Here is a 21,329-nt window from a genome sequence, read left to right on the forward strand (position 1 = left end):
CTGGAGAGACTCACAAAGCCTGGTCAGGAGAATGCCACCTCAGGAACCTGCAGTAATTTGCCTCACCTTCCTAGTAAATCGGTTTCCAATCTAACCCCTCCTGAGTTAAAGTTACAAACCTCAATAACTGTGTGGCAGACTTGACAGCAATTAACATTACTTAGCTGCCAGCTGGATTTTAAAATCTCCCTTCCAAGTGATCTTGTTACATTGGTTTTAAGAGCAGCCTGCCAGGGTGCTGTGCTGAGGAGCTGGTCTGGCCTCTCAGAACTCGGTGGTATTATGCTGCTGGCTTCAGGGGGAAGCTGATAAATCAGTGACAGAGTAAGGGTAAAAGGCATTGAGCTGTTGTTCAGAGTGTGAGGCTTGGGGTTTTGTTTTGGGGTTGGTTTTTTTGTTATTGTTTATTTTGGTTTAGGGGTTTTTTTTTTTTTGGGGGGGGGAGGTTCTTAATCTTCTTAGTGTTGGGGCATCACAGAAAGTGCTGTTGAGAATTCACATTTATTACCCTAGTTCTTTAGTCCTGTGCATTACTCACGCACAGGAAGGAACACAGTATGCTGCAAAGCATTCCTTAATCCCTCATACCTCGATTTGCAAACTTAGAAAGTTCTCTTTGACTTTTAAAGTAATTTTAAAAGCCAATAAATAAGAGTTCCGCTGAAAAATAACTTGCTGAAGTCAAACTCCCATCAGTTCTAAACCCAGCCCAGCTGTGCCGGTAGCTCAGCGCTTGGCTTGTGATGATCGATGGAGAATCAGGATCTACCCTATCCTGGCACTGGGACTCGTGAAAATTGACAAAGACGTTTGCTGCCCCTCTGCTCCCACCTGGAACAGGATGGAGCACGGCTGCTCTCCCCCTGACGCAGCCCTGTCTCTGGGCCGCAGGCTGGGCCTTCTCCTACGCCTCCTTCCGCTCCTGGCACCGATGAGGAGAACGGCGTACCCGGCGTTCCCACAGCGGGGTGCTCGCCGCTGGGGTGACGCACGACGGTGTCTGCCCCTAGCTCACCGCTCGCCTCAGCCGGGCAGGGCAGGGCGAGCCTCCCGCGAGGCGTCGGTTGCCCCCCGCGGCGTGCCCGCCCCTCAGCGCCCATTGGCCGGCGGGCGGAGGCGGGGCGCGGCTCGGCGGGGGCGTGGCCGCCGTCAGCTGTTCGCGGTCCGCCCGGCGGCGGTGGCGGCAGTTCGGCGGTTGGAGACGCGGCGGCGGTGGTGGTGGTAGCGGTAGCGGCGGCTCCTCCCGGGACGCCTGTTCCGCTTCTCGGTGAGTGTCCGGGACGCTCTTTCGCCACTCGGGGCCGGCCCCTCAGGAGTCATATCTCCGGTCAGTGGAGGCACCAAGGCTGAGCACGATCGTGACAGGGAAGGCGATTGCCCCCGGCGTAGTCCCGGCCCGGGCGGGAGGTGTAAAGCAGGTTCTGTAGGGGGCCCCGCAGCGTCCCGGGGAGCGAGCAGAAGTGGGGTGCGGGCGGGCTGGTAATGAGCCCGGTGGACACCGAGAAGGCAGCGATTTGCTGGTGTAGGCAGTGGGTAATCACCGGTGCCAGTACCAGCCGTCCCGCCGGGCGCGGGTGTCCCGAAGGAGCCGCGTTTAACCCCGTCGGTTGGGAGTGAATCCGTGGGGCTGGGTCCCGGGAGGGGAAGAGTTAAGAGCAGTTGGCGGTGCCGGAGCGCGGCCGGCCAGCTTTGTTTTGGGAAGCTGGCACGCACGTGCGCGCTGAGCCCTCCCCCCGGCTCCCCGCACCAGCCTGTCAGCGGCTCGGCTCCGCGCGCAGCCCCGGGATGGGGGTTCGGCTGCGAGCTCCCGTGTCGGTGCGGCCGGACCCGAGCTCCCCGGTGCCGCTGCCCGCGGCGGATCCCGACGAGCGGCGCAAAGAATCGGACCGTGTTGAGGGGGGTCGAGCAAAACCTGTGGCTCTCTAACCCCTCTTCTGCTGGGGTTCGGGCTGCCCCGGCTAGCTCGGTGTCCTTGTCGCACTTCCTTGCCCGTGTCCCAGCGGGGCTCTGCCGGATGAGCCCTGGCAAGGCTTGCTGAAAAGACAAAACACGTTCTCGCCCTGCCTCTCTCTCAGGTGACCGCGGTCCAGCAGCAGAGCTGGCAGGAGCTCATCGCTGCTGTGCCTAAAGGCCCGTAATTCCTTTCGGTGTGCTACTTTAAGCTATGGATGAGTATCTTACGAGTGCTGCGCCAAGACAGTTCTGCTGTCACCCGGGAGAGCCAGGCCAGCTGTGGGCTGGTACCTGTTCTGCTCTACAAACCCCTCTTTGGGGGTTGTAGCTGAGCTGAGTGAACCGCTGAGATGTCACAACTTGCACATAACCACAGTGCCCCCGAGTTACACCCTGCACACATCGTTCTTGCACTGCTCAGTCCCTTTGTCTCCTCTAGCGAGCTGGTGTTGTAAGTGCTGCTCACCTGGGGGGAAATGGGAGTACCAAGGGGAGCACTGAACACAGCCTTATGAAATTATTATTAATGTCTCCTTTAGGCCTGAAATTCCTCTTGCTAGTCTTCCGTTCTGTTAAATGCTTCGCAAACCAGAGCAAAGGAAGAGACAAGAAGAGTTGAATTTCACTGCCTTGTTTGGAACTGGGTGGAAATCCTGGAGATGGATCTCTTAGGAGTCTGTCTTCCAATTGGGTTAGATGCACAGGTAACAGTAAAGGGACTTGAAGCATTTTTGGTAAATCTGCTTCTAATCGGCATATGTTTGCAAAGAGCTCTGAAATAGTGATTTAGGACTTACCTTTTTTTCTCCTCAGCCATCTTTGTTCAGCTTTGTGCTGCAGCAGAGCTCAGGAGTGTTTGCTGTGGCAACAACAGGACTAAGAAGTCCTCCTTTAAACACTGACACCAGCAATGCTTTTTCATTAGTAGTAAGGTGAACTAATGCACTGACAGTGCATGTAAGCTTGAGGGTAAGAGGGGTAATGAAGTGACTGCGTTTCCAGGTTTGGGACATGTCTTAAGTTGAGCTAAGGGAAGAAATGAGAAGTTGAAAGTTGGCCCTTTTAGTGAGAAGTTATGGAAAGCTTCACAGAAATGGCTTTGCCAGCTCTCGAGTTTTGTAACCACTGGGGTTTCTTAAAAATCTGGCCTTGCAGTCTTGAGATTACAAGAGCCTTTCTTCATCAGTAAGTGATATATGGGGAAAAAAGTGAATGGGGCATACTATAAAGTTCAAATATGGAAGCAAAGCAGACCCAAAGAAACTATATGGCTATGGGGCAATTTGAAGGGTTGGGTTTACTTTTTAAGACAATGTTTTTTGAGTTTCTATGTGCTGAAGTTGGGGGTTGGCTCCCTCCTTGTGACCAGTTGTTGGGTTGGAGCTGTGGGTGGACTCTCAGACACGTGAACTTTCTCTCTGGGCTGGCACTTGAAACAAAATCCTGACCTTCACCATTTGCCTCTCCTGCCCGTGCAAATGGGCAGCACTGGGAGGGAGAGAGCCAGGCAGGCAAGGAAAAAAAAAGCTGTGTTTTGTTGTTGGAGCAGAAGGCATTCTATCACTGACAACATTCTTGTGTCTCAGCTGTTTCTTCAAATGTCCCTTTATTGCAGGAGCAATGGATCGCCCCAGCTACCTGGAAGAGGATTATTCTAGCCTGGATGGGCTGGACGATGACGTGTTTCACTCTGATGACTTTGGACTTGCAGGTCAGCCTGGTGAGATGACTGCAACTGGCATTTTCACACAGAACCAGTCCTACAGCTGTCTTCTGGGGAGGTTTCAACTATTCCCCCTCACACACTGCTGTGGTCCCGGTATCAGGCATCCTGAGCAGCAGGACAAGGCAACTCAAACACTCAGCCCGTCCTCTTCCAGTCAGGATGTTATGTTGCCTTGTGGAGTCACTGAAGAGCCCCGGAGACTCTTCTATGGTAAGAGCACTCCAGTGTCACCACCTTTGCAGCAAGGAAACTGTCCCTCTAGAACTTCCCCAATCAAGCAAGGTTTCTTTCATTAGGGCATTTTATTAAAGGACTGAAATGATTTTGCTTTGGTCCTACTCCCTCAGGAAAGATAAGTTGTATTTTCTTACCCTTGCTTGTCCACTGCAGGAATCAGGCACTTGCTCTTTGCTTCCGCTGTCTTCAATATTCCCACTCTTGTTCTTTATGGCTTTACTCTGTCATGTTTTATGTTATTGCTAGATGTTTAAGTGCTCACCATACCTTGTATCCTACAATTTGCCTACATTTTTTAACTTCTAGTGGTCTCATCCACATAGGGAGACTAAGAAGTTTTCACTGGAGAGAATGAAATACAAAAATTTACACTTAGCAGGACAGCTTTTAGGCTCTTTATTGGAGTTAAGTTGTTGGACAAGTAGCACATCCATCCAGTATTTCGCTAGTAACTGATGGGATACCACACCACTCTGTGTATCTGATTCAGCTTTAATTCAGATCAGTCTCACTAAATGCCAGAGAACTGAGAAAAGTCTGGCAGAAAAGATACAGCAACCTTTAATGGGAGACAACTTGTGGCACAGATCTCGTAAAACTGCAGAATTGTCATAAAAAAATTGTCAATTGTCATAATTGTCACTTGACTGAACTATAAACAAGCAAATGGAACCAAGCGTAAGAGCCTGCCAGTCATTTGATTATGGGAAGCAACACAATGCTCTGCTTAATCAATACAAGTCTTTACTGCATGCTTATGGTACACAGTTATTGGGCTTCAGGAATTGGACTTCAGCGTGACTCGAAAATTTAGGATTATGTGCAGCTCTTCCCTCTGTAAAGTGTACAGAGTAGAAAGGCTATTCTTTGAGCTGGAAGAATGACTCTTCTGACATCTGTTTTGTAGGGAATGCTGGTTACCGTTTACACATCCCTCCAGCTGACTTTGTGTTGGATCCGCACCTCCAAGAGGAGCCTCAGGAAGGTCAGCGGGAAGCGCGTGCCGAGGTGCAGATTGCACGGAAGTTGCAGTGCATTGCTGACCAGTTCCACCGGCTCCACATACAGAGGGTAGGGTGTCTCTGCAGGGGTAGGTGGGGGGTAGCTACCCAGGAGCTCTGCTCTAGAAGACTTGCTCCAGGCATCAGCTAAGCAAGGCTGTTGTCTAAGGCAGCAGACTGACAGCAGTGATGGAATGGCAGCAGTATCCTGATGGATTTTGCTTATGCTAGATTGCTGGCTCATCTTAAAGATAGCAGGTGGAGGGAAGAGAATGTGTGGGATTGTATTTACTGCCTGGGAAGATAGCTGTTCTGCATTAGCTGCTGCTATTCCAGCTCTTTCAGCTCATCTGCAACAGGGTCACTGAGGCTTTCCCCATGGATCTCCCCCTTGCTTCTTATTACAGCTTTTACTCTTCTTCTCCACTGTCCTCACCACCAGCATCCTCTCTTCTGTGGCCCAATTGGCCATCTGTGACTAATACCAGCTCCTCATCTTGAAGATGACAACAAGCCTGGAGTCTTTTTTGACACTCCTTGTCATCTAGGGGTAGTTCTCTTGTAGTGTATATTTAGATCATGGTAGACTTGCTAGCAGCTCCTCTGTCAGACTGTCCTAGCTAGTGCCTCAGACTTGTGACTAACTTCTTCACAATAAAAGACAGCTGTCATATGCCATCAGGTCTGAAAACCGCACTCTAGAATCTTGATTTGTTTTCTTAGGGAAAAAAAAAAAAGCAAACCCGGCTCTTCAAAGAAACAAAGCAAAACCAGCATCCCTAAATCCCTTGATGCTTTCTGCCTTGCCCTCCTTCCCCTGCTGAGTTGAGGTGGAAATCCCAGGTCATGCAGTTTGTCGGAGTGGGAGGTTTGGCAGTAGGCAGAACTTTGCCACTTCAATGCAAGGCCAGCAAGGAGAACATGTATCTGTTTGCATATGAAGAGGCGGACACTTCATGACTTTAGAGAGGGACAGAAGGCTTATCTCACCCCAAGTGAGCTGGTGCTCCGTTAACTGTGGGATCTGTTGCAATTCTCCTCAAGGTAAGTGAGGATCTCTGTCCTGGTCAGAAAATGTGGCTTGTGGCTGTGCAAAGGTTTGGTCCTCGCTGTGTCATCAGAGAGAGGAGGGAGTTCTGGAACTCTTCATCTCCGAATAGCAGGAGGATTAAAGCAGCTGTAACAGGAAGGTTAGCCTGTGGAAATGCAGATGGAGCCATGAATGTCATTTACCAAATTGCAGGAGTAACAAGCTACCGCGAGATCTTTAACATACGCTGTGTGGCTGGCTGCGTGGGGTTTTCCCCAGTGCTACCTTTTCACCAGAGATAGCTGCAGACCCCCCTCTCCCTCGCCAGGTTCTCGCTGGACAGGGCAGGTTAAACCATCTCGGTGAGGAGCCCTTGGCGTGAAGTGGTGGAACTGGTTGTAACGTGAGCTGTCACCTCGGGGGAGTGTACCTATCTGATCTCTGTGCCGTGGAGACCCATCCAGCAATACCCACCCAGCCCGGCCCCGCTGAAGCCGCCGGGCCGGCCTCCTCGTCGCCCGGTGGACCGGGCCGGCTGCCCGCGGCGGGTGCAGGCCAGCCAGGCGTGCGGCCGCGTAGTAAACAAAAGCGTCCGCCGCCGGCCAGCATGGGAGGAGTTCTGCTGCCTTTGTTTGCACTGGAAGAGCAACAAGTTGTAAAGGGGGCGGGGGGAGCCGCTGAGCCATTTAAATTTGAAAACAAAACAGAAAAAAAAAAACAACCCCAACCCGAAAACTTAACCCCAGGACAGAGCAGTTCAGCCAGTGGTTCTCCACAGCCTGACCCTGGGATAGGCCTTGGCATTTGGATTTGTTAAGGGATTCTTTCTTGTTTGTCAGGAAAACTGAGTACTGAGCCACATACTAGTGTCCAAGGCACTGTTACCCGTGGAGTGTTTTATTGTATGCCCAATCCCTTCCCTCCTAGCCCTGCATGGAGGATTTTCTTTGGCTTTTGGCACAGATCTGTGCAGGAGCCCCTCTGTCCTATGTGCAGTGACTCTTCCCAGCCTGTTGCTGCAGAGCAAGCAGCCTGCCTCTGGAGACATGAGAACTGGTTCACAATGTGTTGTGGTTTGAAAGGGGCAGTCTCTGGGACAAGGAAAACTGGGCTGTCATTTATCTTGCTGTGAAACTAATCCCTGATTTGGATGTCCCATTCCAGCTCATCTCAAACATTTGGTCAAAACCAACTTTCCAGAGTGGTGTCTTCAATCAGATTTAGAATACCGCAAAGTTAGTCACACCAATGTGGTCTTGTGAGGTCCTGAGAGAGAGCAAGCCTGGTTTTCAACAAGCTGTGCCTCTTTTTGGAGCCTAAAAAACATCTTATCTGTGAACGTGTGGAAAGAAAACAAGTGTGCCCTTTCAGTGCTAGTTAGGAAAAGCTTTCAGCATTGGAGTAATGCATCCAGCTAGCCCAAGAGTTGCCTTCTTATGGCTCTTGAGGTCTGTGAGACTGAGGCAGTTCAGGTACAGCTCCTGTTCTGCTGCCATAGCAGCAAGGCTGTGTTGACACAAAGGCTGCTGGTTAATGTACATCCCTGGCAGAGAGGAACTGAGCAGGCAATAGCTGCTGGGGTTGACATCACTAAGTTGTCACTGGACTCAGCCACATGCACAGTGTAACCCCAGCCCACACTGGGAACCCTGGAGAGTCACTGTTATCTCTTCCCTGGGATCCTGAAGCTATATGGTATTATTCTGTAGTTCTTGGCTATACAAAAGATTTCTGGGTATGCATCTCGTAAGAATAAGAGAGTTGGCAGCACCTATGCTTGCTTTTGGCATGTACATAATTTTCAGGGTTTCATTTCCCATTAATATATTAAACAGAACACAGTAGTTTAAAACCTGGCTTTTTCATCTTAAGATGCTGAATTTGTGATAGGAAGGACTTGAGCAACACTCTGTGTTCCTAAGTAGCAGAGCCTGCTACAGGTTGATCCAGTTTGCAAAGGGCTCTGCAGAATGACATGCAAGAACCATTTATGTCTTCTTGAGCTCTTTAGTACCTCTTACGTGTCTGAGGCTGTGCAGCTTCTGGCAGTGTTCCCTCTGTTGTGCTTTTCGCACCCTGCCCTGGAAAACAAAGGTAGAGCCAAGGCATGCTTTCTGCAGGAGAACCTAGTACCTGTCTGCTCCTTCTTGGTTTGGAGCAAGTGTGCCTTTGTTGTGGGATCTGTGAACTGCTTGCCTGTGGCTGAGCTTAAAGAGTGCATTCTGAGATTATGGAGAACAGAGCTGAATTTAGGAATCTGCTGGTCAGTTGGCTGGGATGCACTGCCTGTGCCACACTGGCTGTGGCAACAAGTGCCTGGGCTGTGCTTCAGGTCCAAGTACACTTGAGTTTTCTTGCCTTGACAAGGGGCTTCAGCCTGTGCTGGACTGATAGTGGTTTTTGCAGCATGATATGCTGCTAGATGGGATGTGAGCAGACAACCAGGGACGGCAGCAGCAGCGTAAAGCCGCCCCATAGGAGCACGAGGTTATACAAGAGCGGGGTGGATGACACTATATCAGAATCACACCCCTTCAATCTGACTTGCTCCATTGAGACACTGGAATGCTACAGCTTTTTCCAAATAAAATAACTCTTTCTAAGCAGGCTGCAGTTTTGAGGGGACTGCTTTTATCACATCTCTTCTTCGTGGTGATAAGATCACTTCACAGGGGATAAAATTGTCTCTTTAAGAGCCAAGGAGTGGTAGCCTTGAACAGTTCTGGGCTCTGGTCCAAGCAGAGCCACTGACTTGCTGTATGACCTCAGACAAGTCTCTTGACCTCCTTGTGCTTCAGTCAACCCATCTGGAAAGCTTGGTTTAAAAAAAGCTGAGCCTCAATGAGAACCAGATGCTGAATCAGAGCTGAGCTTTCTTGAGTAAATAAGTGCATTACAAACAACAACAAAGCCCCTTTCCAACACATCAGGAATCCTGCAGTTGATTTAGTTATGCTGACCATGCTCAAAAATCCTGTGTGGATCTAGCTCTAGAAAACTTTGCTTCTCCAAATTCCCCAATTGATTCAGCAAGTAACTCTCTTGCTGTCACTGCTATGAGCTCAAGCAGTCTGTGAAGCTGAATGCCCGCATCCACACAGGCTGTGAACAGTGAGGCATGTACCTGTTTGCCCCAAGTTAATGACACTGAAAATGTCCAGGAGGAAATGTTGTTTTCCTTTGAAAGTGAAACTTGATAACGTTTTGCATACTTTTTCCCCTTTGTCTCTCGTGAGAGTTATTGGGGCCTCCTCTGAGACACTTCTGCTTATGCAGTGGGGAGCCCATGTCACTTGTCAGAAACCTAGTGGTGTGAGAGACTGGGTGCACAGTGCTATGAGTCTATCATTTATTCCAAACTCCATCAGGCTTTTCTCCATCATTTATTGAGGACACTCAGGGAATTTTAAACTTTTTTAAACTGTAATTGTTTTCAGGAAACTGTCCTTTATGATGACTTTACATTTTAGGAAGAGTGTTCAGAAAAACTTCCTAATAACATAATGCTCTCAAACTGTCCTGCAGTTGAGCCTGTAGTACCAGCAGCTCCATACTTGTACCTGCAGTCTCTTTGAGACTTGTGGTAAGTGCTTTCATTTTTTTCCCCGAGTAGCTCAGTACGTTTCAGGATCTTCTCTGCTGCTAGCTAATGCTTGCTGGCCCATGCTGCTGTGGCTGTGGAAAGTAGTGGGTCACCTCTTCAGTTCTGCTGTCTATGGGTTGCCCATCAGTGCAGGACTTGAATTACCAGCTGAGGATGCAGGAGCATGGTGAGGGAGAGTACCAGACAGAGAACTGCTGACGTGAACAAGCCCAGTTTGGAGGGCAGCGGTTAAGTTGGGTATGAGGTTGAGAAGATTGAAATGTAAAGCAAAGTTCTTGCAGGGACATGGAATTGGGATCCTAGACTTGAAGAAAGGAGTGTGCCATAGGGGGAAGAGGAATTCTCACAGTCAGTGGAGATGTGGAGACAGATTGGTTTGGGGTTGTTTGTGGTTTTTTGCTTAATAATATTGTTAGTTGGTTGTTTTTTGGTTTGGTTTTTTTTTCATTTTGACCAATGACAGTGAAGCTTGGGCTTGAAAGTGCACCTTCCCCTATGCATACAAATGACACAGCAACCTGCTGGCCCTTGTCTAGCACCTGTTACGAAGTCTTGCTGCCTGTGGAGCTGATTACTTGACATTTAGGTTAACAGAAACTTGTTAGACCCTTTCACATCTGATCTGAATGAAATTATTTGGTATATTAAGACACTGAGAACAAGAACATAGTTATTCTCCTGTTTAAATCATATTTCTCCCTTATCTTGAATGTTACATACAGTTCTGGTTTCCTTCTTCCAAAAATGATGCAGCAAAACTGGAAAAGGTTCAGAGAAAGGCAAGAGGATGATGAAACTTCCATATGAAAAATGAAAAAATGGGCTAGGACTGCTAAGCCTAAAAAAGACACAAAGCAAGAGGGTAGCAATATTAAACAAAAATCAAAAGTGACATGAAGGAGATGGATGGACTAATTTCAGTGCAAGAACTAGGCAAAATCAAGTTAAGCTAGTAGGAGCCAGCTCAAAGAAACTGAGGTATTTTTTTAATGCAATACATAGCTCTGTGGAGCTATCTATATGCTTTGTCAAGGCATATTGTGCATCCCAATGTTTTATCTAGGTTCAAGGGGAATTGGGACAAGTTTATGGCCATTGAAGGAGACATTACATAAACAGAAACCCGATCTGACTAGGGAAGTCCTAAGCTCAAAGTAGTTAGTTGCTGAAAGAGTATTAGGGGGAGCTATTGCATGTAGTTGCCCTCTGCCTTTCCTCCTGCAGCCACGCAAGGCTGCTGTTGGAAGTTGGGATATACAAACTGTTGCTGTAACAGTCATATACAAGCATTGTGTATCGGTTTACTAAAAAAAACCACAAAACTTTTGCATCAGCCTAATCTATCCTTCTTCTCTATGCTTTTAGCCGACAAAAGATTTAGATATATTATGGTTTAGTTCCTGCTGAAAATAGGAGATGATGTTAAAAAGAAAAGCTTCCTGCCTAGCTCTGGTAGAGGAAGTGGGCAGAGGATAAGGGAGCTGGGTGGCAGAAGATCAGTGCAAGCTCTGTGCAATAGCACTCTGTGCGATAGCACTCTGTGCATCCTTCAGCCTGCTGGACGCAGGACTTCAGTATCTTAAGGCAGTGGGGCCGCAACCTCAAAATATCAAGGTTGCACACATTAAAAAGCACAAAATAATTCTTTGGGCAGCACATGCAAATTGTTTTGCAGTATTTCTAACATTGCCTGCAGTATTGTTGTGTAATTTAAATAGCATTCAGTGCTGCTGCTTCTGTACAACCCCAGTAGTCTCACATGCTTTTGCATGGCCTTGGCTCTTGCAGCATCACGCTGGTTGTGACAGTAATAATGTGCTTTCTCCTTGTAGCAGTGTGACAGATGAGAAATTATTTTTCAATTAAGAAACAATTGCGGTAATATCCCACTTCTTTTTTAGTGTGGGAGACTAGGAAATGCAGGTTATAACTTGTCTGAGATCATACAGGGATCGCTGATTGGAACCCAGTTGTTCTGCCTCCAGTCCTCCGCTTAGGTTGGTTGATCTTATTAAGATACTGCCATCTCTGAGGGGGATGATGAGATGTTTGGACTGATTATTTATGGTGAGGAGTGTGCATGTTTGTATTTTACTCAATTAAATTTTATGGTGGAAAGGCAGGAAAGCAAGTGCCCAAGTGCAGAGTCCTTTGTTTCAAGCCATTGAAGAAGAATGTCCCGCTAGCCTTTTATAGTTTTTGTTGTTTTTTTTTCTTGTTGTTGTTGTTTCTCCTTGGTAGCTACCCTTGCCAATGGCAAAGCAATCTTTCTGAGGACCGTACCACAGCAGAAAGAATAGCGGTCTAAAAATAAAAGCGGTGAGGCAACTTCTGTTAACCCCAGTTCGGTTTTTCCTGATGTAACGCCTGACGGGACGCTGGCGATGGGGCACTGCAGCCACCCGCCGAGCAGAGCCCCCGACGGGGTCTGTCCCGTCGGGCGAGGAGGAGCCGAGGCCGTGCGTGAGAGCGCCTGTGCCGGGCAGTGTTTGCGCTGCGGCTGCTGCTGTGTTTATATCGCTCTCTAAATTTAGCCTGTGAGTCACCAGAACTGCTGACGAGAGGCTGCTGTGCCCGCAGGCTCCAGCGCTGCACCTGCCCGCCCCCGGGCTCCGCTCGCAGCCGGACAGCCCTGCTCACCCCCCGCCCTCCGCAAGCATATATTCCTGTAAAAACTGTTAAAAGTGTTAGTTTAACAACCCTCCGAAGTAAGCTTTAATCACCAGGGGGGGTCTCCCGCGCACTGAGCAGTTTGAGGAGCGCTTCCCTTCTGCTGCTGGTGAGGAAATGGATGCGACGTAAAGATCAGTCCCCCCCCCCACAGCCGGTGCAGGTTCGGTGCTCAACAGAGTAAGGTGCAAAGCAGCTCTGTTAGTTCACACTTGGGGTCTCACTGAACAGACCTGCCTGGGCTTGCTGCTTGCAGCTGTGGGTGTGGGCAAGGGTGGGTGTCTTCTGGGCACAGAGGCCAGGTCTGAGCATCTCTTCTGCACCCTCATACCCCGCATTACGGGGGTGAATCCCCCCGAGACCCCATGGCGCAGGTAGACAGTGGCATCAGGTGTGGCTGTATGGAAATGCAAGACCCTTATTTACTGTATATATGGAAAACAAGGCGGTGTGCCCCCCAGGGGTGCAAAAGAGGAAGGCTGGGGGCCTGGGAACGTGGTGGCCCGTGGTTGCCCTTCCCAGGTTGCCGTCAGCTGGCTGTTGCCATGGCGTCTGTCTGCTTCCCCTTCCTGCCCGCTTTGGAGAGGAAGGAGCGAGTGGCTGCGTATTTGTTTTTGAGCTACGAGAAAGTTGAGAACGAGCTCACCTGCACAGCTGTGCCTGCAGCAGGTTTGGGGCAGTGAACATTGCTGTTTGCCGCTCGGACCAGTGCCTTGGCCCAGGTCAGTGTCGTCCCCCCTTGCTCGGGCTGGGCAGCCTGTAAAGTGGTTATGGGGATCTGCTGCGCCTGCATCTCTTCTGCTGTGCCTGCTCCTGTGTATACTCTCTCCATAAACGTACGTCACTTACCTTACTTTGCAAAGCCTGATGGAGGCTTTCAGAAAGGAAGCAATACTTGAGATGATGCCTCTTTCCACCACAAGTTTAGTCCCACATATGAGAGCCATGGGGTTTGCAAGCCAGATGGATGCAGGTCCCTGAGGAGGATCCTCATCCTCTTGTCTCTGTCACCACGAGGAAGCGACTAAGCTCCTCTTTTGGTTTTTCTCTGTTACCATCTCCTTTTTTTTTCCCTGCTGCTTTTACACATGCATTATTCTTTGGTCATTAGGAATCACAGCTGGAAAGATTTGTATTTGACTTCCATTGGCCTGCATTTCTCTCTCCAGCGGGGGACACCTTCTGTAACCTCTGTTGCCTTGGGGACTGTGGCTTTCTAGTCTTTCTGAGCTAAAGCATATTTTGTGGTAGCACAATATGCCTCCAGCCACCTGGCAGCCAAAACAGCCTTCAGGGATGAGTCAGCAACTGCTCCTGGTGTGCAAGTATTTTTGTTTTCAGTGAATAAATAAAATCCCACAACTTATTGCAAATACTTGTATTAGTCATTAAAGGAAGAATGATGTTTTTGTGTACACATACGCCATTATTCTTCTTTTGCTCTAATAGTGCCATTTATGGCCATATTTTAATCCTTCTAGTTAAGATGGGATCGGAATTTGACCGTTAACCATCTGGAAGCCATGAAGCAAAGTCAGAAGTTGCCCATAAGATCAAGAGGGTAGACAGGTGCACTGTTCGTTATATGTGATAGGAATGTACCAGACCCACATACGTCCTGTGCATGATGAGGGATATTAATGGCACAATGTATTGGGTGGAAAAGTGAATCCTATTCATCTGTTAAACATTTATGTTCAAAGATTCAAGGAGCTGTGTCAGAGTAACAACATTTTCTTTGAGGTCTGTTGCCTGTCCTGGTCTTCCCTTGATCACCCCATGCAAGGGCTTGTAGGAGTAGAAGGCTTTTCACATCTGGGGTGCTATTTGACTGATACATATCTGTATGCTTACAATGTAAAACATGTATTAGGAGTTAATTATGGGGAGGGAATAAATGTTGGGTCAATCATGTCCCTCTTTCATTTGCTTCCAGTAAAAGTCTTTGCTTTTTGTGTTTGTTTACCAGTATTCTGGCTTTTGGTTCAGCGCAGTTCACGGAATAGGCTTCACTAACGTACTATTGCTGCAGAGGACACTTTTCCTGTAAAATGGCCTTTCCTTGTGACTCATTGAAGCATTCATGCTAACGCCTCAGACAGACAGACTCTTAAGGATATCCCCTTTAAAAAGCAGCAGCTGCAATAGGAAATGGTTTTATGTGTTTCCAGCTTTGTGTTGACTTACTGTACTCACAAGTCTAGTCTTCTTTAGTTACAGTTAGTACAGAGGGCAAAAGGGGCTTTTTTTCCATCCTGGGATAGAAGTGTCAAAATGATCAGTGTGTTGCCACTGCATAGAGGTGGCGAAGTGTTCATCATCCCGGATACTTCTGTGCAGTAGCGACTCCTGGGATTGAATTGTTTTGATGAGAGACAAATCATCACAGTGAAGCATAGGAAAATTATAAACCTGTGTTACAATAGTTATGAGTCTTAGAAATCTGTAGGAATTTACTTGAAACATATCACATCTGAAAACATTAGATGCCAGATTCATGGAGCCACTCTCCTGGGTTTTCTGTCCTTCCTGGCAGCTAAATTATACCACACCAAAAAACCCTCAGTCTTGAAAAGTTTGAGTATTTTGGTCTTGGCAGAGGCTTGTGTAGGGAAAAGCTACTGAAAGTTGTGAAAAGGACATTTTTTAGGCTAGGACAGTTTTTTCCATAAATTGTTTACTCTCTACTGCAAAGAGTGTCTGCCATTTCCATTCTGTGGCTCTTGTCCCATGCTGAATTAGAGCCATGGAAAGCAGATCAGCCCAGAAGTGAAGCCATAACTCTATAAACCTTGTTTGCTAGCCTTGCTACTGAAACAAGCAGTCCAGCTCACTCCTCTTTCTTTACAACCTCTTTACAACCTTTCTGTTGTGCTGGCACAAGCTTCAGCTTGACTACATGATGCCATGGATCATATGGGTTAGGATCCATAGTAAAGGCAACTTCTTTATCGGATTACTTCTGGCCTTGATCACTGTCCTGTGCTAGCTCACTTTTCTGCACTAGTATAGGAGATGACAGTGTGAGCAGTCTGCTTCAGTACACAAGCCAGTGAAAGTGTGTGTGGGATTACACCACCATGGAAGGAAATGCTGTCTGAGTACTGACCCATGGAAATACAAACCCTAGGTCTAGGAATAAAACCTGGAAAGCTGCCCTCAGCCTAGTGCTCTATTTTTTTCACAAAATTAATGGTGTCAGCGTCCTTCATAAAGGGATTTGAGATCCAGGAAACAAGGGTAAAATAATTCCTATTCTGCTCTTGCATGGAAATCACCTTAGTGATCACCTAGTGTCTTAGGCAAGTAATGGGAAACATTTTTAACTGGAAAAGGACAAAAATGCTGTACCAAAAATAATGGCTTCAAGAGGCAGTGAAACAAACACAATAGAATATAAAGTTAAAAAAAAAAAGAAAAAAGAATTTTTTCTCAGGATTTGTGATACCACTTCCCACTGGTTCTTTTGCAGGTCGTAACTTCCTAAAGTAGAGCTCTAAAACTCTTAGTTACAAAACCTAGTACCTTCCTGAAAATGACCCCCTCCTTCAAAAAAAATTCACTGAATGTGGCCTCCTTTACCTATCACTGCAAAGAACAAGTAATCGTTCTCTTGTGAGGTAACATGTAAAGCTTAAAGAGGAGACAGAATATTGAGGAACTTATTATGGTGTGTGAGAAGCACAAAGCTGCCTTCTACATGAAGCAGGACATTAATACAGGGAGTCTTACATGTGTTTGTCCTCCTGACAGTGTGGCACAGTCATTTCCCATACTAAGTCCCTGTAAGACACTTTACCCTCTTGGCTACCAGTAGAATAAAATAATCTGCCAAAGCAGATTGTCTAAAGAGCATCTATGGTATGCTTCTCCATGCTTTCCTATCATAGTTCCTTACAGGAGAAGACTGCAGAAGAAGGCATTGTGCTCACATGCCACTTCATTGAATGCTACCCAGAAATCTGTGTTTAACACAGAGTTAAACAGAACAGTCCACTTAATCTGTAATAGCTTGATAAAAACTTGGTATCTAGATGTCATCAAGACATTGTGGTCCCATGTGCATGTTCAAGCAGATTTGAGAATGTGGCTCTATGGAGGAGGATAAGAAGAATCTTTGGAGTTTGATGAGGAAAGACAAGCCTGGTCAGACTGAGAGGCGAGTAACAAAACAGAAAGCATCTTGCTTTTTGAGTCCAAAATAGGTTTTTGTAACCCAGCCCTAAGGGATAGTTTATAAAAGCTTGTTTTCACCTGTAAACCTAGCAATGTCTGCCTAGACAGTAACTACAGACTGAACCCAGGGCTGGTTACTTGAAAATAAATGATACTAGGCTCTTAGAGTCACTGTCCGTGGGTTATGCTCCAAGCACAATGGTGTTGAAATGCATAATGGTATCTGTGTGAACTCTTCTAAATTCAGAAGACAAATGTTAAGTGTTGAGGGTAAGAAGAATGATGCACTGCTAAGGTGCAAGCTGAACACACATTTTCTGATGCCAGTTTTGTGTGTACTTGTGGTTTAACTGGCGCTGAAATACAAACATAATTTAATGACTATCCGGAAGGGCTTTGAAGAGCTGTCTATTGACACATCTCCAATACACCAGCTCTGGGTGCAACTCACTCTTATTTGTGATTACATAAAGAATGCCTTGCAACTGGGTTGTTCTGCCCTGTTGGGCTAATCTGAGTTGAAACATCTTGTTCATATAATGTGCTTCAGTGCTTTTTTATGAACTCCTGTGTACTGAGGCAAAGTTGTTGGAAGTCAGTCTTCTATTTCCTTGTCTGCTGGGGATTGGGGCAGGGGGAGGAGGTAGATTGGGGCTGGTTTGTTTTGTTTTCCAGAAATGATCAGTCCTGCTTAGCAAATATGGAATTCTGGATGGGAAAACAAAGACTGACTTCTAATAGAGGGTTGGTTATTGAGGTGAAATAGTATCCCAGGCTGGGCAATGTAAAGAGAAACCCACCTGTTTGTATGAGATACCATTAAACTGAGGGAACGTGGGGGTATAATCAGAGCCACTTTTGCAGGGGTGATTACATATAACAAAAGAAGGAACAGTGTCCCTGCCCCAAAGCTCTGTTATAGAGTCTGGTGTCCCCCTGAAACTCAACTCCCATGTTTCTTCCTTGACAATGGGACCTGAAATAACCTCTTGGTTTTGGTTTTTTGTGTGTTTTCAAGTATGGTCTTGCTTAAGGTTTAATTGGCTCCAGTCAGTAGGAAAGGGCTCCAAGGCTGATTATTTATGGCTTACTGTCAAAAGTGGCTATAAAAAGGGCAGTATTATCTTGGAGATGCTGGGAAGGAAAATGTGGTGGGGGGAGGGTGGGGGAGTGTGTGTGTGCACGAATGTGTTTTCTTGTACTAGATGAAATCAGAGTTTTGCTGTCTCAGCAGTGTGGTTTAAATTGAAGATTAACCCTTTGACCTTCACGGTGTCAAATCACTTACAGATGGATCACCAGTTATATTTTTTTCTTTCTTTTTTTTTTTTACTTTCAGGGTGAAGGGGGGCTTTTTTTTTTAAAAAAAAAAAAAAAGGTTGTTTGTTCATGCAGCTGGGGCTTTTGAAAGGCTCAGAAGCCAATCTGATTAAAAACAGCACTTGGCTAAACTCTGCAAAATCCTACAAGCACAAAAAAAAAGTTTAATCCTCTTGTGCACAATGCATAAAGGGTCTGCTCTTTTCTTTTTGTAATGTTAGAGCTACAATTATTTCTGGAGAACTTATCATTTCCCTCTCCCCCCTCATGCCTTGCTGCACCCCCTTGTTATGCTGATGGGATTAAAGTGTCTGCTCTTGAAAAGTGTAACTGAGTTGTTATTGGAAAAGAGAAGTGGTATGTTGCAATTTTAGAAATATAAATAACCTTGCTCCAACTGTTCTCCTCTACAGCATCAGCAGAACAGAAATCAAGTGTGGTGGCAGCTTTTTCTCTTCCTACACAACTTGGCCTTAAACGCAGAGGTGAACAGGAACCACACTGGGCAGAGGTGAGCTTCGCCTGCCTGTTTCAGGCCGCATCCAGTCTGCAGGGAGCACTGAACAAACACTGGTTCGGGGGCGAGACATTGCACACCGCCGGCCGGATGTGAGGACTCTGAATTTCTGACACTCGTCTTCAAGTTTGAGGGTTTTTACGGACTCTTCTTTGCTGCTGCCTGCCTCGTGAGGCAGGGAGCTCTTGTCCAACACTGTCGAAGGAAAGCCAGAATGTGGGTGTGTTTGGTAAAGCTTGCTGCTGGTTCCTCGCGCCAGTGACCTCTGTGCAAGGGAGGCAGGTATTAGACTAAGAGCTTCCTCTGCCCTGTGTGCTAGTCAGTGGTAGAGTGCAGGAGTGTCATTTTGGCTGCTAGTTAAAAATGATGCCTGGGATTGATGACTCTAAACATGCTTTGGGTATCTTCCAGAGCAGAGATGCTCGATTCCTCCTCAAAGAAAGTTCTTTTTAGTAATGAAAACATTCAAGTATCTTATACCCATCAAGTTACTTGTTTTCTGCATGGGTTACTGTTTATTTCCCTGCATGCTGTGTGAGAGAACATCAGAAAGAAATCTGATCTCTTCAGTCTTTCCACTGGGCACCAGTTGCAGTTTTCTCATATGAAGTTGTTCTTTGTCATTACCATCAATACAAAAAATCATTTCAGTAGAACAGTCTTAAAATTAAACCTTGCGGGGGTTGCTGGTGGCTATTAGTTTCTGCCACTGTTTTTTTCCAGTTCAGTGTTCACAGTGCCCATGAGCCAGCATAAAGCCAAAAACCGTAGAATATGGCACAAGCATCATTCTTCTACAATGCTAATGTATATGTTTTTATTAGTTTTATCATGGGTGTTTGTTTTGGTTTTCTTTTCTTGTACTATAATATGGTTGGTCAGGAAGGCTTAGGTCCCAGGCATCCGATAGTTTTGCTTCAGGATTTGACAGGGAAATTAATTAGCAACTAGTCTGACCTGTACACTGTATAAGCAGTCTGTCCATTACTCTAATGTGTAATGTTTGGAGGCTACTGTAAGCATATTTGACTAGCAGCAGTAGTATGACTTCAAGGGAGATCTTTTAACAGTTCCCAGTTTGTATCACTCAGAAGTTTGTCCACACGACTGGTACTATTGGACGAGCACAGGAAAATTACCCTACCAAAAGGAAGTAGCCTTAAATATCGATTGCTACTCTCTGTAGCCTTAACTATCATTAGTTCATAAACCCAGTGACAGCTAGGGTAAAACACAAACAGAAAGGCAATACAGACTGTATTTTCTTCAGACCATTTCCGCATTGCCACTGCACCTTGTTGTAGGCCTCAAATGATACCAGTATGAGGAAAAGCTGTCCAAAGAATTGCTCTTCAGTCCTGTTACAGATGTTGACTTCAGATGTTGAGGAATTCAGCTCTTGGTCCACTCTGAAAATTAAGCATTACTGTACGGGAAGAGTAGTCTACTTGCACATATGCTTTCTCTTCTGCCCTTCTCTGCTTATCCTTCTCTAATTCATGCTTTCTCTGGTATTTGTATAATCTCATCATTGCACTGTAGTGTCTGGTAACAGTTTGCTGAACACAGTTAAATTTGGACTTTCTCCCTCTCTCCCAGCCCCATTCTCTTGGTTTGCATCCTGCTCTACTGTGGCAAAATGTGCTTTAGCTCCCTGAAAGAGGTCCCCACTCTTTTTTCACTTGCATGTATTTACACTCTCTTTTTCAGCATAAGGAGAGTTTATGTGAGCAAAGCTTTTTTTTTTCTCCTCTTATGTTATTTTTCTAGCTAGAGCTAGAGTAATATGTTTGTCCATGATGGTTAATAATTCGTATCAGTGAATCTCAAGTAATATTTTGGGGGGGTGGGTTTTATGAAGAGGGAGGGTGGGAGATTTATTTAGGAGGGGGGATTGGTTTCGGGTTTGTGTTGTTTAAGCATGTGCACTACAGAATTACCCAGAGGGATACACGTGATAGCTGTTGCTGACTGTGCTGCAGGAGTATGGAAAGCCACTCTCTATCCATGATGGCAGAGATGAGGCTTTCAATATCTTGCTTTGCACAGTCTGCTTGGAGTAACTGCTGGTCATTGGAGAACACAGACTTAAATGCGGGGTAAAGGGTGAGTGGTAGTGCAAGCAGAGACTGAATTGGTGATCTCTGGGAAGCTGGATGTTAAGAATACTCTTAAAAGCTCTTAAAGAGGCAGGAGTGGAAGTGCTAAGGCTCAGGAAGCAATGCAGCAGTGCTGCCTGCCCACAGGGCATGCCCTCGGATGTGATGTTTGTGTTTTCCCACTGGTTGCCAGAAGCCCTTCATCAGGAGCAAAGCTAGACCCTATACCAGTCTTCAATACCTAAAGGGTACTTACAAGAAAGCTGGAGAGGGACTTTATACAAGGGCATGTAGTGACAAGATAAGGGGGAACAGCTTTAAGCAGGCAGAAGGGATTTCTATTAGACATTAGGAAACAATTCTTCAGTATGAGGATGGTGAGGCACTGGAACAGGTTGCCCTGGTAAGCTGTGTCTACCCCATTCCTGGCAGTGTTCAAGGCCAGGCTGGATGGGGCTTTGAGCAACCTGGTCTAGTGGAAGATGTCCGTGCCCACCGCAGGGGGTTGAAAATAGATGATCTTTAATGTCCCTTCCATCCCAAAACATTGTATGAATCTATGATTCTGTGGTAATAGCCCTGCAAACTACAAAAAGTTCAGGAAGCGCATCTGATACTTAAAAAACATAGTGAACTTTCCCTTTCCCCTCTCCCTTGGCGTGACTGCAAAACAGGCCAGTGAGGCCTGTTCTCTGGATGTGTAAGCTCTAAAGATAGATCTGGTACTGGGACTTTCTGGTGTTGCGACCCAACCAGTTTATCTAGGGTAAGACTCTTCTTATCATGGAGAAACAAGTATCTGAGACCATTCCTCACTCAAGCTGCCTGCCTCAATAGAGTCAATGGGCTTTGGGAAAGACACATCTTTGCCAGTCTGTACTTCCCACTATAACAACAGACTTATCAAAATCGGTCATGCCAGGGTCTCAAGTTAAAATCTCCTTGAACAGTACTTCACTGGAGACATAGAGCTAATGCTAGACAAAGGCTGACTTC

At 46.6% G+C, this 21,329-nt stretch overlaps 1 protein-coding gene across 2 annotated transcripts; it reads left to right on the forward strand.

Annotated features, from left to right (window-relative positions):
• Positions 1-1,670: 1,670 nt before the first annotated feature.
• BMF (Bcl2 modifying factor) lies at positions 1,671-20,079 on the forward strand. Of its 2 annotated transcripts, none has more exons than XM_057420065.1 (4): positions 1,671-2,657; positions 3,569-3,664; positions 4,824-4,987; positions 18,131-20,079. In XM_057420065.1, exons 2-4 carry the CDS (start codon positions 3,574-3,576, stop codon positions 18,230-18,232), a joined length of 357 nt encoding a protein of 118 aa, XP_057276048.1. In that variant the 5' UTR covers positions 1,671-2,657; positions 3,569-3,573; the 3' UTR covers positions 18,233-20,079. The 2 variants fall into 2 exon arrangements, with proteins under 2 accessions (XP_057276048.1, XP_057276047.1); XM_057420064.1 differs by having other exon boundaries at positions 1,805-2,657; positions 3,569-3,889.
• Positions 20,080-21,329: the final 1,250 nt, after the last annotated feature.

Source organism: Pezoporus wallicus, unplaced genomic scaffold (assembly GCF_028554395.1).
Source record: "Pezoporus wallicus isolate ANWC-B61680 ecotype Strahan unplaced genomic scaffold, APGP_CSIRO_Pwel_v1 contig_5418, whole genome shotgun sequence".
In the NCBI taxonomy this organism is placed as follows: domain Eukaryota; kingdom Metazoa; phylum Chordata; class Aves; order Psittaciformes; family Psittacidae; genus Pezoporus; species Pezoporus wallicus.